The 18,734-nt window shown below is 39.0% G+C and overlaps 1 protein-coding gene across 4 annotated transcripts in view; it reads left to right on the top strand.

Moving 5' to 3' along the window:
* Positions 1 to 18,734, top strand: part of LOC126248508 (polyadenylate-binding protein-interacting protein 1) — a 148,354-nt gene that overhangs the window by 34,279 nt on the left and 95,341 nt on the right. For all 4 annotated transcript variants that reach the window (XR_007545496.1, XM_049949555.1, XM_049949554.1 and 1 more), the window contains exons 3-5: positions 4,362 to 4,435; positions 5,819 to 6,025; positions 17,961 to 18,070. Coding sequence is in view for 3 of the 4 variants with exons in the window: in XM_049949555.1 (XP_049805512.1) it covers positions 4,362 to 4,435; positions 5,819 to 6,025; positions 17,961 to 18,070 (391 nt within the window). In the remaining variant the exon portion in view is untranslated. The remainder of the gene's footprint in view (positions 1 to 4,361; positions 4,436 to 5,818; positions 6,026 to 17,960; positions 18,071 to 18,734) is intronic.

Below are 18,734 nucleotides of genomic sequence, written 5' to 3'. Positions count from 1 at the left end.
AAATGTGTTTTTTGTGTTGATTCTGGCCTATGGCCTACGATTTTAGTCTGCTTTTTTAATGCATTTCTCGGTGGTTGACTTTTCCCTTTTTTCTCTATGGTCGGCCAACCACCGTCACACTCGGTGAGATTTTAATTTGTTTTGTATGTTCTTTGTCGGAGTATTTCTTGTCTTGTGTCGTCTCCCGTCTTTCCTGTTGTTCGTTTTTATTCTCTTTGGGTGGTTTTAATTTTTTTTTGAAAAAGGGACCGATGACCGTTGCAGTCTGGTCCCTTTAATCCCACAAACCAACCAACCCATGACGTGAAAGGGCATCTTTCAAAGCTGACCAATGTTCCATTTCTACGATTGTTGTATGTAAGTGCAAATGTTTTCCAGAGGACCTGCTGCAATCGGTCTTGACGATTAAGATGTCAGATACCGTACCAATTAGACTACATTTACCAAATAAAAAACATATGCTTGATCCCAGGATCGAACCCTCGACCTCTTGCATGCTAACCCAAAACTCTATCCACTGCACCAACTGTACAGCAACATGAAAACGTGTTGACAGAGCTAGTTACTATACATGTGGTTGCAGTGTTGCCAGATTGCCACTCTTTAACGTCCTTTTTCTGCCGGATATACTTGCCAGACAACATTTTGGGAGAGACATTTTTTTATTGCTGCCATGTGAGGAGTCGTGCTGTGAAGCCCAAGTGCGTGAATTTCGCTTAACCGTGTGTGTGTGTGTATATATATATATATTGTTAGAACTTTAAGCTTGTTCTGTTTGGGTTTATGGGCACTCAACGTCGAGGTCATCAGCGCCCTTTAAGCTTGTTGAATAACGTTTTGCATTGTGTCTGTGTTGCTATTCAGATAGCCCTCTTCTATAAGAGAAAGATTTGCTTTAGATAGCAAATGTTGGAACCCCAAAATATTATTCTGTATGTTGCAAGAGACTGAAAATAGCCAAAATACGCCATCCTGGCACCCTCTGCAATGCAAACATTTGCAATAATTCTAAGAACAAAACAGGCTGAGTTAAGTTTCTGCACAAGTTTCATTACATGATTATTTAAATTAAGGTTTTCATCTACATGAATCCCCAGCAAGGGGAAGGTCCTGTGTAGAATGAATCTTTCTCATAGCAACAATATGAAGGTCCTGTGTAGAATGAATCTTTCTCATAGAAACAATATGAATTCGTACCATTGTGCAGATTCCTAACATGTTAAGTGTGTACTGGACCAAACTGGAACCTGGGCAGCTGTAACCTGTTAAAGGCCAAGGTTCACAGAGGAGTCCTTATCCACAACAAAGATTTGATCTATTAGAAAGTTTCACAAGATTCTATCAGTTCCTAGTCTTTTCTCTGTTGACCTTTATGAATGATAGAAACAAGAGCAGACTTTATTTTGCAGATTGTATTTAAGCCAGACTCAGCGCTCCACATGTTGTGTGACAAAGGCTGGTCACTAATTTGGGAAGTGCCAGTTTAGAAGTTTTACCGAGCTATACTTGTTTGCATATCCGAGAGGAATGAGGTACAAATCCTATTCCAACCATCATAATTTAGGTATCCTACAGTTTCACTAAACTATACGACACAGTGAAAATGAAATGTCGTGTGACGAGGGCCTCCCGTCGGGTAGACCGTTCGCCTGGTGCAAGTCTTTCGATTTGACGCCACTTTGGCGACTTGTGCGTCGATGGGGATGAAATGATGATGATTAGGACAACACAACACCCAGAACCTGAGCGGAGAAAATCTCCGACCCAGCCGGGAATCGAACCTGGGCGCTTTGGATTGACAGTCTGTCGCGCTGACCACTCTGCTACCGGGGGCGGACTACGACACAGTTGCTAGAATAGACAGTCAATCTAAGTTTATGCTAGATCTGTAATGGCATTATACTAATGAGGTACTTCTTTACCTTCATACTTCCTCAGATTTTCAGGTGAAGCTAAATATTGTTACAGTCCCCAGGAGCAATGTGAAGACGTCTTTCAACCAGTCTGTTTAAAGACTTATGTTAAGACATTTATATGAATGTTAGAACACTTGTAAATTCAGAAACTGCCCATATTGAGATGGTAAATGTCAGGAAACACAGTACGAAAATTTTCCTCAAGAACTAGAGGAAGAAATGTGAAGCTTGATCCTGGCTTAGAAAACTGTTGGAAGTTCTTGATTAAATGAAAGTTACCTCATGCAAGCACATACCTGCTGTACCAGATTATACAACAGAAAGTTCTAGTGTGTTCCATTTAAAGAGGAAAGTATGTGTCATAATTTAGCAACTATAAATATTGGAAATTATTTGTGTACATCAAAATATTGACCTCATTGTCAACTATAACTTAATGAAAGCTACATTTAGATATATTTGCCCATTTTGTGGCTATATTTGTAGTGTCCTGTCTGAACTACATCACCCTGCATATTCCAGGATTTGACATAGTGTCACACTTTTTGGGAAAGTAGGAACAACTTTTTATTGAGATTCAGTTTATTGAAGGATTAAACTTTGCATGCCAGAAGGCATAAAAACTGATGAACCTCACAAACAGTTGAGCCATTTCTATCGGGACACCTCCAAATTTGCGTCAAAATGGATACCTCACCACTGACTGCTTAATGGAAAAATTAGCAAGAAATCTGATAACTACAAAATTTAAAAGCTAGACAGCTGCTATTTTTAGTTTAGAACAATTGGAAATTTCCATCCTTAAAATGAAAAGTAACAAATTTGTGAAATTACATTACTTGTTGGTGTAACAAATAAATAAGGACTGGTTCTACAACCTAAAAGTGTATATAAACGTATATTGGTAATCTGTGTTGCACAAGTGAAGAAACCAACAATGTAATGCAATAAAGCTAAGGTTGTAGCCTTGCTGAATTCAGGAAAGGAGTTGTCAGACCCAGAAACCTTCCAACCATTTTCACTCCTCTCCCTCCTCTACAGAGTCTGATCGAGAATGGTACTTTAATGATTCTCTTAGCATGTTGCTCAAACTCTTGTAAAGAAGCAGGGTGGATTCTGTATGGGGAGGTAATCATATTCTGGTCAGACTCTTTTAACCTGATCCAGCATGTAAAGAACAGATGTGAAAGAGGTGGTCACACTCGTGGAATTCATTGGCCGAAGGCATGGGAGATTCATTAGGAAGTTATTGGCAAGTAAGAGATTACTGTGTAACACAGATCACCCAGTGCCAGCTTCAAATTAAGGTATTCTATCTCACCTTAAACATCAAAAGGACTTGTAACAGAAACTAAAAAGTCTCTCTCAAGGTAATGTTGTAGGCCTCATTGCTGTATATACAGCATCAATGTGACAGAGCAACCTGTTGGACTTAGTAAAAGTTCTTTCATTCATGCAAATGACACAGCAGTTGCTACCAAGATGAAATGTTTGAGGGCATGTAAATAGAGATATCAACAATGTTTGAAGACCGGGCAAATTATTACTGTCAGAGCCAGCTGAAGCTCAACACTGACAAAACATTCATCTGTGTACATCACCTGAGAAACAGAACCCAACAAATCTGAATAAAACCTGGAAAGCTCAGCTGTTGTCTTCACACTGATCATCTCAGCATCAAGCATTGAGTCTACCGTGTCTGCAGGTTGTCCATAAAGCTGGACAAGACTATGTTTGCCAGCAAGAAGAAATTTTCTTTGAACTTCTATGTGGAATCTGGTTGCAATGGAAATACACCATTATTACAGTTCCTTTCTACATCTGTGTCTATAGTCTGCAAGCCACCTTACAATGTGTGGCAGTGGGTACTTCTGGTACAACTATCTTTTTTCCCTTTCATGTTCCCTTTGCAAAATGGCACTTGTGAACAATGATTGTCAGTATACCTCTATCTTAGAGCTCTAATTTCTCTGATTTCCCTGTTTTTGTCATTTTGCAATGCCACTGGAATTTGTTCACCATCTCAGTAAAACTCTCACACCAACTAAAGGATAATTTCTAGAAAAGAGAAAACACTGAATTGCTTTGCAGTGGTCAGTGTCCTCAGTTATCTACAGCTCATGCAGAGCTTGTGTAAGTGACATGTTCTTTAAACCAGAAACGGTTAGTTCTGTTGCGAGCTTGGAAGTTGCCATTTTAGAAACAGTATTGTGGTTGAACCTCAAGTAGCTGTGGTAGAGGCTTTCCTGTGTGTTCATTGTATGATGGCTTTTCTGTTGAAAATATAAGGAAGTGTTGTAGCTCCATGAAACAAATTTCTTGTCGTTTCTCCTTTGTGCATATAGGCATTGAGCTGAATATTATTTACTTATCATGAGAGTATTGTCAGTTGTGGGAATTGTTTAAATATTTTTAACTTACCATACTGTAATTTTTTCTTTGTAGGGAAAATACAGGAGGGACCAACAACATATGCTGATTGTGCTGAGGCAGCTGGATTGCCTGGAAATTCTGAACAGGTAATGCCCAAGTAAAATCTCATATCCTTGAAGGATGCTCTTGTATTTAAATAAGGCCTGGTGAACAAATATACTGTTTGCTTGTCTCTCTTCTTCCATAATAATATCAGCTTCTGTAAGTATTTTTTTTAAGGTATCACCTTTTTGCACAGCTGTGTTTAAACTGTCATGTGCTCGAGTAGCATTTTGAGTACGGCTTTATCCCAAACTTCATATTGGGGAGATGACATTAATGGCAGGCAGTTATCATTTTATCTTGTAGCTTGTGGTAGCATATCATGAAACCACCAACATGTTTCCTCAAAAACAGCAGTTACACCCAAGCAACAAATTTTGTACCCTACTCTTTAGCGAGACGAAGCAGAGAAGGGACAGAGTTCCTAACACATGCTGTCCTATGTCATTAACTAAATTTTCTACTTCATCTCATTGGAACAACATCGCTTGATATCTTTCCTTGGTAGGTGTATGCAGTAGTATTATTTTTCCTATGCTGTGTCCGTATTCGGCTGCCACCATGCAATAGTAAATGCATTGCATGTAGTTTTTGAATGTACTGTTTGGTGGAAACATCATATCAAATAGGTCACTGCTGGATACGGGCCACTTGGTGTTAATGTGTTACAAGAAACCCTCTTTCTGAGGCATGTAGCCTTTCTTTATTTTATTTTTCTAAAATTACAGCTATTAACAAATGTCACCACTCATAGGTGTGTATCCAAAAATGGGCTACACACAGGTGTGATTTATAGTGTAATGAAAACAAGTGGGGGCTGGAGGATGAGAATGGACTGCTCACAGTTCAGACACCCTGTATATGGATTTTTGGTAGTTTTCTTCACTGTAATGACAGTCTTAAAATGTATTCTTAACTCTGATAAAACACTAATTGGGAAGTGAGTGGTACACAGAAAAATGACTGCCTTGAGCTGCAGAATCACTTAATTGTCAGACAAAGATGACATGTAGCAATACTGATGATTCAGCTGATTTTCTACAGATCATTTCCCTGCAGCTAAGCAATGAATGTACACTGCTACCAGTTAACACTTGTTTAATCATGGAGTATGAACAGATGCATACAGTATAGTGAAATAAACATTGAAAAAGAATCAGTTAAATGCGTGAACTGTTAATATTTTAGTGTGTATCAGAAAATTTGGTTTTATTACTCTTGTAAATATTTTTAATGAAAATTTACGCATTAATAGAAAGTTAACCCTCCTTTGATTACACCTTGAAATTTGTCTTTTATTTCACTGTTACATTAAGCACATGTATAACACCTGCTCTGTGGGTAAATGTCATGTACTGTGTTTCTAACCATGTAGATGGCATATTTATTGAGAGTTCCTAATTGTTTCTCTGCCTATTTTTTTAAAGGTCACTGGAGCAGGACTTACAGTCCAAGATCCTCAGTGTGAAAGTCTTGAAAAAGATGTACTATGCTTCATGTCTAATTTTATAATGGAGGTAACTAATTCACCAGGTAGTTTTGAATTTGAGTCGGAGGTGGCACTGAGAGATTTAAATAACTGGGCAACAAATGCAGCAATTACACAAAAAGTATCTATGATGATTGTTGAAGAGGTATGTAAACGTATAACTTTATCCTGCCTCTGTCATTTCAAAACATGTTGCAAGTGATTGGAATGCTTTTGTTTCAGTTATTGAGTTGATTTAAAATGTTGAAATTTTTGCTCTTATCCTTAACTGGTGTATGTGAAAATAAGTGTCCGTCATCAAGGTGTCATGGAGGTTTTATTGTTGCTGTATGTTTTGTAGCATAGGCTGAAGTAATGAGAAATTCAACTTAAAGAAATGCTATTTACTAGCTAAGACCATGTCTATTCTTCCATTCACTTGAGGCACACTACAGAAATTGTGTATTATATAAAGTTTCCTTTAGGAGACACAGAATTGACTGCATTTAAATGGACAGAAATTAGTTGCTTCCCCCTCAAGTGATAACTGTGATTTACCTAAATTGTGTAAAGCAAATGATGCAGTGTTTGCTTTGAAAGAGGGCACTACAAATTTCCTTTTGAGCATATGCTCAGTTTCTAATAACTCTTGCTGATGGAATGTTAAATCTCAAGTTTCCTTTCCTTTTCCACATATGATATTATAAATTCCTTATTTTCATTTTAAGCACATGTGACAAACACCTACGTTATCTGTTCTGTCAGAAGTTCTCTTCATTGACTTTTATTGCCAAAGGCTACTGGTTGAAACTTTTGAATTCTGACACAGTTATTAATTTTTCAAGAACTAAATTGAATACATGGCTTCTTTAGTTATTGCATAGTACAATTTTCAGTGATGTAATCAAATCTGTTTAACTGCTATACAAAAGGCAGCTCACACAAACTATCAGCAGTACACACAACTTATTGAAAGAATTTACTGATACAGAAACACACAGGTTTGTACTAAATTTTTAAGAATTCTAACAGTGACTACCTTTGAGGAAAACTTTGTGACTGTTCTTGAGCATCATGCTGTACATACTGAGAAAAGCTAGAAATGAGCTCATCTCTGCTTTATTTTTCTCTTTGGACATCACCACAAGCAAAACACAGAGGGAGTAATGTGTAGCCTTAAGTACCTCTTCTAATAACAGTACCAGATCAATTCACAAGTCTCCATGCACGATTCCTGTAAGAAAACAGATCCTGTTAAATGACTGTGTCTCATCCCACAACACATGTAAAGTGTAGAAATGTGTCAAATGTATTGAGAATGATATTTGAACTTCAGTTTCATGACAGATAAGAGTTACACACTATGTTGATTTTATACATGAAAGCAATTGTCAATACTCAATTGACAAAATTCCTGTTAAGTTTTATTGTCACTTGTGTTTGCTGCACTTCCGGTTTTGGATAGTACAAAATATTTAAATTCTTTTTGTTACTGTCATAGGATTAGGGTAAGGTATTAAAACTGTGATGCCTTTTAAATCATATATCTAGCAAACTATCTGCTTGGTGATGCCGCTTATTGGACAAAATGTGTATTACATTGTATCTAGCTGTTGTATGGGACCAATTCCACTGACCACTGAGAATTTTTGCGTTGAGAGATTTAAGTTTATTTTAAGATCTGAGGAAGTAAATGTTAGTTTCTGAAGCTAAGCAAATGCACTCTTACAGATAAGTAATGTTTGCTTATACTTTATATAGCATATACACCATGTAATCAAAAGTATCTGGACACCTCCCAAAATACAAGTTTTTCATATTAAGTGCATTGTGCTGCCACCTACTCCCAGGTACTCTGTATCAGCGACCTCAGTAGTCATTAGACATTGAGAGAGAGCAGAATGGGATGATCCGCGGAGCTCATGGACTTCGAACATGGTCAGGTGATTGGGTGTCACTCGTGTCATAATTCTGTACGCAAGATTTCCTCACTCCTAAGCGTCCCTAGGTCCACTGTTTCCGATGCGATAGTGAAATGGAAACGTGAAGGGACACACACAGCAGGAAACCATACAGGCCGACCTCGTCTCATGACTGACAGAGACTGCCAACAGTTGAAAAGAGTCGTAATGTGTAATAGGCAGACATCTATCCAGACCATCACACAGGAATTCCAAACTGCATTAGGATACACTACAAGTACTATGACAGGTAGGAGGTGAGAAAACTTGGATTTCGTGGTCGAGTGGCTGCTCATAAGCCACACATCATGCCGGTAAATGCCAAATGACACCTCACTTACTGTGAGGAGCATAAACATTTGATGATTGAACAGTGGAAAAATGTTGTGTGGAGTGACGAATCACGGTATGCAATGTAGCGATCCGATGGCAGGGTGTGGGTATGGCAAATGCCCGGTGAACCTCATCTGCCATTGTGTGTAGTGCCAACAGTAGAATTTGGAGGCAGTGGTGTTATGGTGTTGTTTTGCGTGTCACTATCACAGCACAGGCCCTCATTGATGTTTTAAGCACCTTCTTGCTTCCCACTGTTGAAGAGCAATTTGAGGATGGCAATTGCATCTTTCAACACGATCAAGCACCTGTTCATAATGCACTGCCTGTGGCAGAGTGAGAGTGGTTACATGACAATAACACCCCGTAATGGACTGGTCCGCACAGTCCTAACGTGAATCCTATAGAAGACCTTTGGGATATTTTGGAATGCCGACTTCGGGCCAGGCGTCACTGACATACATCGATACCTCTCCTCAGTGCAGGACTCCATGAAGAATGGGCTGCCATTCCCCAAGAAACTTTCCAGCACCTGGTTGAATGTATGCCTGCGATAGTGGAAGCTGTCATCAAGGCTAAGGGTGGGCGAACACTGTATTGAATTCCAGCATTACTGATGGAGGTTGCCACATACTTGTAAGTCATTTTCAGCCAGGTGTCCGGATACTTTTGATCACATAGTGTAACTATAATTGGTGGTAATACAGCATAGAAACCTGTTTAATCACCCTAGATACTTTACAGTAAAAAGTTAGTTTAAAAAGTATGTTGCTGTCTTATGAACTGTATTGTGACTTTTCTTTAGTATTGTACTGGTAAATTTTAAAATATTGTTCACTATACTAATGATTTGATCTAATAATTCTCCTGCTGTATGTATTGCCTGCTATAACTTCAACAGTACATAATGGTGTAGTAGTGCTTTGCCTGCTTCCAAACACTATTGTATAACACTGCTTTCACATTTCCAGAATTAACATTTTCCCGCCGTTTATGACATTTTTTATTGTTCCCGTCAAATTTCATACATCAACAATGTTAATTTGCACCTGATTTTGTGTCAACTTATTTGTAATTTTCCCGCGATTTACACATTACGAATAGATGTTCGTGGAGAAAAAGGTGACTATGGCATGATATTGGCTGTTCAGTAGTGTTAACAAATATTATGTGGTTAACAAATATTATGTGGTTAAGTTTCTTAACACCAGGACACTCTGCTCAGCAGATTTGAACTGGTAAATGTGTAAAAGTTGGGACAATTCATGCCGTATCTCCCGCCTCAAAGTTCTACTTGGAATGGTAGCTGATGGGAATAACTAGGTTCGTTCAAATAAAGATATGATGACCAATCACAACCATTTCCAAACTGTCCTTACTGCGCAAAGGCAGTTTTGTGATCATTGTGATCATCATGACATATTTGTCAAATCATATTTAGCGTGTTTCAGCATTTGGCCACTTGTAGTGCTAGTTGTCACAGTCATTGACTTTGCGGTGCCCAAATATTTTTAGTTTAGAGACAGCTGAGCAAAATGTTTTTAGAGAATTTATTCTTGTTGTCAAATGCAGTATTTACATATGTATTTTTGGTGTATTTTTTGTGATGTTACACAAATAAACAATTGAGTGATAGTTTACCTGTGTGGTTTTCCACATAACTGAGGAGGCATGGTACCTGATAACCTCAAAAAGATGGCTACAGTGCAAGAGATGTAGAATAACACACATTCAAACACCACACAAAATATTTATGTACATATTTGTACTTGACAACAATAAAAAGTTATCGAAACGCGTCATGCTAAGCATGAAAAAAAATATGTAATTAGTGCAGTATTTCATTATTTAAATAATGAATGACAGCTGCAGGGTTTCAAAAATATCGATTATGATATATGAAATTGAGTCAAACCTACCTACTTCCCAGACAGGTATCAGTTCCAGTTACATCGGCATTTTTATGAAATAATAAACCTTTTGTTAGATAGTAAAAAGGTCCTTCACTAGTCTTTTGATACCTGTTACGTACATATATCATACATAAAGTGAGAAAATGCAAGGGGGTATCCTATACGTGATTTTAATAGCTTAAAATGTTTTTCCCACATTTTACATTTTCCTGCATTTCACACCATTTCAAAAGTGGAGTTTCACTGTATTTGTAGACTACAGCTACTAGATGTTGCATTTTTAAGCCACTTGCAGCTTATTGCAACCAAGCAGTTGACAAAACCTGGCAGCAATATTAGTTAAACAAGGATTGTTCAGCTGTTAGGAGAGTTATTCAGCAGGGTTGCAACTGTATAAAATTCTATCAAGGCGTTCTCCAAAACTGGAATCTGGCCATTGGATTCAAATATTTTTTGGAATTTGGACTCCGTGGTGAATAAATAAATCCATACCCAAAAACCTAATGTTTTACCTAAAAGTTTGTCTTAATGGTTCATATTTGTTTAACGAAGTCTTAAAAATTATGATAAATATTGGTCATATTCATTAAAGTTCTGTATTTCGTGCTGTAGTTGAGAGAAATTTTAGTCATGCATTTTAGGACACCTGCTTATATATTGTACCACTTTGCAACCCTTCACGTAATGTTTTAAATTATGGAAAATGTATTTTCGAAACTTTCAGCAGTTGTCCCTGTTGCCAAAAAAAAGTGAAAAGATATTAATACTCACATTAACACTGTGTAACAACTAGTCTCTCTCTCTCTCTCTCTCTCTCTCTCTCTCTCTCTCTCTCTGTCTCTGTGTGTGTGTGTGTGTGTGTGTGTGTGTGTGTGTGTGTGTGTGTGTGTGTGTGTTTTCCTGCCATCATGTATTTTACACCCTGTTTTTAACCTACTTCCACCTCACTACATTAATATTTAAGTTACTGGTGTCACAGAGTTGCTGCTTTGCCTGACTGTGAGCGGTGCTAGCGGCGTGTATCAATATATCCCCTCTTTTAGTATCTTTGCTCGACTGCTATTACTTCCCGGTCATTGTCTGTCGTAAGCCAGTTCGGGTTGTGAGTTCGGGCTGCCAGTCAGTTGGAACATGTCTGGAGCGCGGTCCGGACCTGCCAATCAGGGAGTTGCAATGCGGCACTATATTGCACATCATTTACGACGGCGGCCGAGTTTAGGTTCGTTCTGCACATCTGACATCACAAAACACAGTCAGCCAATGAACAGAGAACGACGTTGCCAGAGCTCGACTGCAGTGTAGAGCACGGATGAGTGTCGTCAGTTTTAGAAACGTCCAGTCATAAATAAAGTAATTGAACAAAAGCAATGTCTTGATAGCAGACTTTCTTTTATAGAGAGTTTGGAAAAAGCATTCTTTATACCAATCCCTTCATATTCTATTAATTAATTAAACCAAACAAGCAATAAGCCTCCTAATTCAGGCGATAGCATGGAAAGGTGTTTGTATAATTCTCACGAACTGCTTTTTTGCAATAAGGAACAGCGGTAATTGTTTATTTCCTATTGTACTTCGACGAAACTTGAGTAATTCATAGTCATACCAACAGTGTTTGTCGGTATTTTGCGTGATATTTTAGAGTCCTCCAGGAGTTATCTTGAATGATGAACTGCGATAGCGTAATGGTTAAGGTGTTTGCTGCTATGTGAAAGATTCTGAGTTCAAACCTTGTTCAGTGCATAATATTTTCTTTATTTAAAAACAATATCGAAGTGTCTTACTTCATGAATTTTATTCGTTTGAATGTAATTTTTTGAAATTTCTAGTGCTTTGTCTCTTCATTATAATCATAAGTTTTCAGTTTTTCTAATTTTGTCCTCCAACATTTCTTTTCACAGCAATTAAAAACATTGAAAAGGCACACATACAATATTCATGTTATCTGTTTTGTTTGTATATCTTCTCTTCCGCAGTCGCTGTTTTACTATTCATATTGAGATATTTCCTTTGGCGACAGCATTAAAAGTATTATTTAGAGCAGAATTTCGGCTCATGCATTGCTGAGCTACTTGATTGTCTGACGCAATTCTTTGCTTCGCTGCTTTGGCAACATCATCATATTCAATGTTTTCGTCGACTGATCCATGTTTTGGCAAGTATTTGCTGTCAGTTGTGACAAACACAAATTGTTTGCGCACTGCGCCTCAATGACAATATATTTTAGTTTCTATGTTTTATTACGTCCACAATTCAGTTTTGTGTACTTCGCCAACTTTGTTTTAATCAGAACTTTTTAGAAAAAAGCGAAATGACTATAGTATAAATAAAACTTTTATTACAGTCACAAAAGACTGCATATTTCTCAATATGGCATACGACACCTATCTGGTACTTAAATTAAATGAGAGATTGTATACAGTAAATTTTATATGAAATTTAGGTATCTTGTCCACATTTCATTCTCAACATTGTGGCAACTAAAATCGACCATACAGAAAGTATACGCTATGGACTTTTACCTTTGCAAAGTCTAGAAAATTTCGTGCAATGGTTTACTACATTTAATGCTGCACAATAACTGCGTTGAACATAGAGACAAAATTAAGTCATCTATGGGGGAGGGGGGGGGGGGGGGAGGAAAGGTGGAAGGTATCAGTCAAGAAAATGTCTAAAAAATCAAATTTTTGGGCCAAATAGTTTTTGTGAAATCGAATGATAAGTGTGTCAAAGCAGTCAGAACACCATGTGTCTGCACAGGCAAGCAGTGCAGTGATGACAAAATCGTGCACAGCGCGGAATGCAGGGAGCACATCTGTTGCAGCAAAAGGGTTAATGCGGCCGTGGTGGCTTTACTTCATAAACTGTGCGCTCCCCCCTAAATGTAAGTTTGCGAACTGTACTATACTATGGCGCTGCTTCTCTTGGTGCGTGCGTCGTTTGCAACTGGCAACGCAGCAATCTCCCGCATCTGGGCAGGCATGCGCGAACCGCCAAGATAAAAGAATTGAACTATAGTGCAGACTGGTGCAGTAAGGTCTGCGTCGACATGGCTCGCCCGACCATTGCAGCCACACATCACTTGAGCCGGGCCACGGTCTTGGTGGATCATCAGTCGGTTGTCCTGCCGGATGACGTGCTTTGGCTCACCTTGTCTTCATGCATACTTAGTTACTGTTGGGTATCGTTCAGGTCTTCGTGCAAGTATTTGTCAGGTTGTGTGTGTAGTTGGTGTTATTTCCACTGACTACTATTTTAGATATTGTTGGCATTCTGAGGGTAGTCGGTCAGTTGGTGCAGGCCAGGGAGAATATCTCCATGCGGTCCAGTCGACTGGGTCCGCTGGCGGTCCCTGCGCAGTGTCAGAGGAGATCTAGAGCTGTCAGATCGCTACGAGCTTCGTTGCTCGCCGACCCAGGACATCAAAGTTGAGTGGTGTGTTAAGTACCCAAGCCACGTCCATTCATGTTGTGTTGTTCGTTTCAGTGGTTCACTGTTGGGGAACTTTTCCTGTGAGCAACACAGAGTGTTTGTAGTGGTGAAATCGAGCCGCCGTGCTGTGGAATTAATTACATTGGTTCACTACAATTCAAGTGCACCAGTGGAATTTTCTGCCTTGGGGCCGTTAGTGTTCCGGTTACCTGCCCTGCTGATTAACGTAATTTCAGGCAGCGTCCTTTCCTCACCTGTTGTCGTTGTCCAACATGGTGTGTAGTTTTGACAGCTTAATACATATTTCATTGTGAATAATCATGTCCTTAAAAGTTTGGTCTTTGAGTTTTTATGTACCGATTGGTGGCTAGCAAGTCGTTTAGTTGGTCGGTCCATGACTGTCTCTTGGTTGGGTTACCGACAGATCAAGTGTAGTTGGGCCCACCACCTGTCTCACCTAAGTGAACGTTTATGTTTCGAGGCCATGCCCAACCCCCTCTGGAGGCGACTGAGTGCCATTGTCTATACTGTCATTTTCGTGGGTGTTTAATGGTCTATTGGTAATCCATTATAGCGAATGCTTAAAAAAATTTCTATTGTGTTTTATGTAAATCAACAGTGGGCCTTCAGCCACTTAAAGCCTTACTCTCAAAATTCCCACTTAAGCAAAAACATTACAGCTTTCTGCCTTAAAAGATTACGGTAATATATTTTAAAATTTTGTAATTTAATTGTGGTCTTCAGCCGTTTGTATTGCACCTTGCATATGTTTTTTCTATCCACCTTTGCCTTGGGGCTTTCCATCTAGCTGAGTTTTAACTACATGTTTTCAGTCACTTGGAATTTATCTTGTTGCTTTTAAAGATTTCTTGTTTGGAGGCCTTCAGCCGTGAAAGAATTGGATTTTGAAACTCATAGTTGTAAAGGTTCGACTATGTGCCGTTGGTTTAAAGATGGTATTAAATTAAAATTTTGAAGTGAAACTGACTGACTCCTTATTTGGCCCTTTCCACAATCCTAATCACCTGTTCTACCCAGCGGATTTAGCAGGTGTATCAAGTATGTTCTTGTTTATGCACTTTGATATACCTTAATCAACAGTAAAGTATACTGTTCGTTCCTGAGTTATGTGATGGTACACTATGTTACCTGTCTGCTAATATGGAACCAGTTTATTTTCTTGCTCCCATCTCTCCGCCCTCCATCTCCCCCATCTATCACCACCACCACCACCACCACCACCACCACCACCACCACCACTAATTCCCACCATCTGCACACCACACACAAGAAAGTCATATAGGTAGTAAATGAATGTTTTGGGGTATTAATTCTCCAATTAAAAGGCTGGAAACTTTCCCTTTACAGGGTCTCAAATACACCGTATGTAAAGAAAATTTATTAATAAACCACCAGATTGGATTAAAGAGGTGAAGAAAACTGTATCAGTAAAGAGAATTGCAAAACCCCATCTGATTTGATAACAATTGATATTGTCAGAATTAAACTAGTTCTTGTTGAGTTTCTACGTCGGGAAGAGCACTTCTGACCTGAACTCACTTGTACAAATACATGATCTCACAACAGTATGAACTAATATTTTCAGCTTCCAGCTGCATTTAGTGGTTGAATATCCACAAACTTTCAGATTAGTGTGGCTCGATCATTTCGAGTGGTGGCTGCTGTGCAGTTGCTACGTTCGTACCTTAATAGCTGTGCTACCACCTGTGACGTAATAGCTGCCCAGTCCAATACCTTATAAGGTAATTTACTGTTGCGCATCCACCTCAGCCTTGAGATGGCTGGGTCCCAAACCATCTATTCGATGTCTATTTTCTTGGACTTGTTCTGCTACAGATGTTTTCTCAGGATGCTGTAAGGCGGAAACAACTATCATAATTCTATATGGCACTGTTAAATAGTCTGCACAATCTGACTGACTTGAAACTGTCCACTCCCACATTTTTTTTAGGCCTATTAACAATGATTTAGGCCTCAGAAAAACGAAAATTCACAAACAAAGGTGATGTGACTTAACAAATGAAAGTGCTGGCAGGTCGACACACACACACACACACACACACACACACACACACACACACACAAAATTCAAGCTTTCGCAACAAACTGTTGCCTCATCAGGAAAGAGGGAAGGACAGGGAAAGAAGAAAGGATGCGGGTTTAAAACGCGCATCCTTTCTTCTTTCCCTGTCCTTCCCTCTTTCCTGATGAGGCAACAGTTTGTTGCGAAAGCTTGAATTTTGTGTGTATGTGTTTGTTTGTGTGTCTGTCGACCTGCCAGCACTTTCATTTGGTAAGTCACATCACCTGTGTTTTTAGATATATTTTTCCTACGTGGAATGTTTCCCTCTATTATAACCATATACTGTATATGTGTGGATGGATATGTGTGTGTGTGCGAGTGTATACCCGTCCTTTTTTCCCCCTAAGGTAAGTCTTTCCACTCCCGGGATTGGAATGACTCCTTACCCTCTCCCTTAAAACCCACATCCTTTCGTCTTTCCCTCTCCTTCCCTCTTTCCGGATGAGGCAACAGTTTGTTGCGAAAGCTTGAATTTTGTGTGTATGTTTGTGTTTGTTTGTGTGTCTGTCGACCTGCCAGCACTTTCATTTGGTAAGTCACATCATCTTTGTTTTTAATTTTCGTTTTTCTGAGGCCTAAATCATTGTTAATAGGCCTCAAGAATTTTTGAGTTTTTTGTGGAGTCCTAAAGGTTGAATAGATTTTATACCTCTCTTGAAGCTGGGTAATCTTTCCTGTCACTGTGCCACAAAACAGCAAAAATGGAAACTTCTGCATGTCCTCCTCGACGAGACCTTCTGCTTATGTGTCTTTCGTGAAATCTGTCTGTTGTTGTAGTAATTTTCCTTGAATGAGGAGATGTATAGAGGCTTTGATAAGAATGCATATAAATTATAACACATCAGAATTGCCCATCAGTTTTCCCTACAAGGTGCTAAATATTAATTTGGCTGTCAGTCAGTTGTATTCTAGATACGGTACACACGACGACAAATATGTGGAGTAATGCTGATGACCAGATGTTTAAAGAGTCTATAGCTTGGCGATGCAGTGGTACTCAGACATCAAAACCACACTGCAAGAGCTGAGCCATTTAGGGGAAGTATTAAAGGAAAATGACTAAGACAGCTGACGAATTTTACAAGCCATTTCAATAAGCAGAAGCCCTCACCCCCGTTTCCAAGAATGACATGGACATTGCTCTGACATGAAAGATTAGACCACTCCTAGAGATACATAAAATCAGTTCAGTCTTCAGGCCTCTAGCAAAAATAACTCTTGAGATCCATGAAAGGTGATGTAGGCCTTATAATGCTGAAGATGTTCAAAATTGTGTGTGTGTGTGTGTGTGTGTGTGTGTGTGTGTGTGTGTGTGTGTCAGGCAGACTATGCACACTATTCAAAGCACCATACAGAATAAGAGGCCTGTGTTACCTCAGGAAATCAATGAAGAGCAGAACATCGTCTGGAAACCTGCCTGCGTAGCGAAGATCAGTTTGAGTCCTGGTATTGCATGAAATTTTTACTGCCAGTATTTGGTCTGCGAGGGGGTGGATGTGGCGGTGTGTAAAATTCCTGATTGCCAGGCTTTGCACCAATGTTCCATATTAAATTCCAAACTTCTCCACAGTGTCTCATGAAGTGATGGCCTGTGACACTGTTGTTGGTAATTGGTCCCTTGGATAGGTTTGTTAAGCTGCACTGCACAAATACAAATACAACACAACTCTCTCATACCTGCAAGGAAAGGGGCTGATGTGAGTAGATGGAGAACAGCCCAGCCTTTTCACTAGGTGACTGAATCCACCCTGTGGGATTTCCAACCACCAATTCCCTACAACATTTTAATTTTTATTCTCCAGAAAAATGATTCGAATTGCTCTTGCAAATATAGCTACCATTAAATGTAAGAGTGATTTTTGGGCTAGCATAATAAAAGAATCAATAGAGAGAGAAATATCTGATGATATTCTCAGTAGAGATGGTGACCTGTAGCCGATCACAGCTTGGGACCCAGCCGTCAGAAGGTTGAAGTGGGTGTGCGACAAAAAAGTTACCATTTAAGGCTGGGTAGGGCTCTAGTGACATTACAGGTAGTAGTGTACCACAGCTATAAATGGATGACAGCAGTAACCATGTGACAAGTCACTATCTACTTGATAGTGGCCAAGGAGCACTTGTTGGAAAACTTGTGAGTATTTAACCATTTAACATTGTTGGAAACACAAGAAAATTTTATTACTGAACTCTCCTCATTATGTACAATACAAATTTTTGTGTATTCTGTAGCTTCCAGCTACAGTGTTCACTTTTTTCGCTGCTAGCTGTTACTAACTGCTGACCAGTGTTCAGAAAAGTGGTATATATCTGATAACCATTAAAAAAATCATTTCTGTTATTAATGAAGTTCATTTGTTCCAGTCCATCACACAACCAAATTTTAGGTACAGTGGTGCAAGGCTTTGCAGCACATTGATCAAAAAATGTCAAGATATGCAACTAGATACGTTTTGGGACAGTTTAAATTCTGAGTAAGTAAAAAACCACCTGTGTTGATGTATAAGACCAGAATTAAAATAAAATTGTTCAAAATTAATCAGGAAATGTAAAAACAACTTTAATTAGCATCACTACTGATATTGTCCTGTGACTTACTTCCTGACTGTTTTCTGTCATGTTTGTACTTAATTGTGTTTACAAAGAAGTAATTCAGAGCTAGTCTCATGTATTCCATATCTGAAATGCAAGTTCATTTGATGAGATTTAGGAAGAGGTGGGGGGAAGTAGAGGGAGAGAAATGCTGCATTATCAAAACCATCCATTTCAGACCCCAACACCCTCACTCACAGTGTTTCAAAATGTTCATTGATTACACTTGTAGCTACAGTAACACACAAGTGAATGCTTTTCAGATTAGCTGGCTGGTTTACATCAGCTTGTTCTTCGTGAATTTGTGTAAGTTGTACACAGTTGCATAGCTCTAAACTTGTAGAATTTTGATACCAGTTTTATTCTTAATCACTGAACAAAGCAGTGAGTCACTGAATGATGTAATAAACACACAACTGATGGACTGTTTTCCGAATGGAGTGAAACTGTGAAATGTGCGGCTGTCACATCATGTTTGAGTCTAATTCTTCTCCTGCTGCACAAAACCAGCATGTGACAACTGCGCATCATAACGTCATAGCTCAT

This window comes from Schistocerca nitens, chromosome 3 (genome assembly GCF_023898315.1).
Source record: "Schistocerca nitens isolate TAMUIC-IGC-003100 chromosome 3, iqSchNite1.1, whole genome shotgun sequence".
NCBI classification, from domain to species: domain Eukaryota; kingdom Metazoa; phylum Arthropoda; class Insecta; order Orthoptera; family Acrididae; genus Schistocerca; species Schistocerca nitens.
The sequence above is the reverse complement of the archived record's forward strand: the minus strand, read 5'-3'. Positions and strand labels throughout refer to the sequence as shown.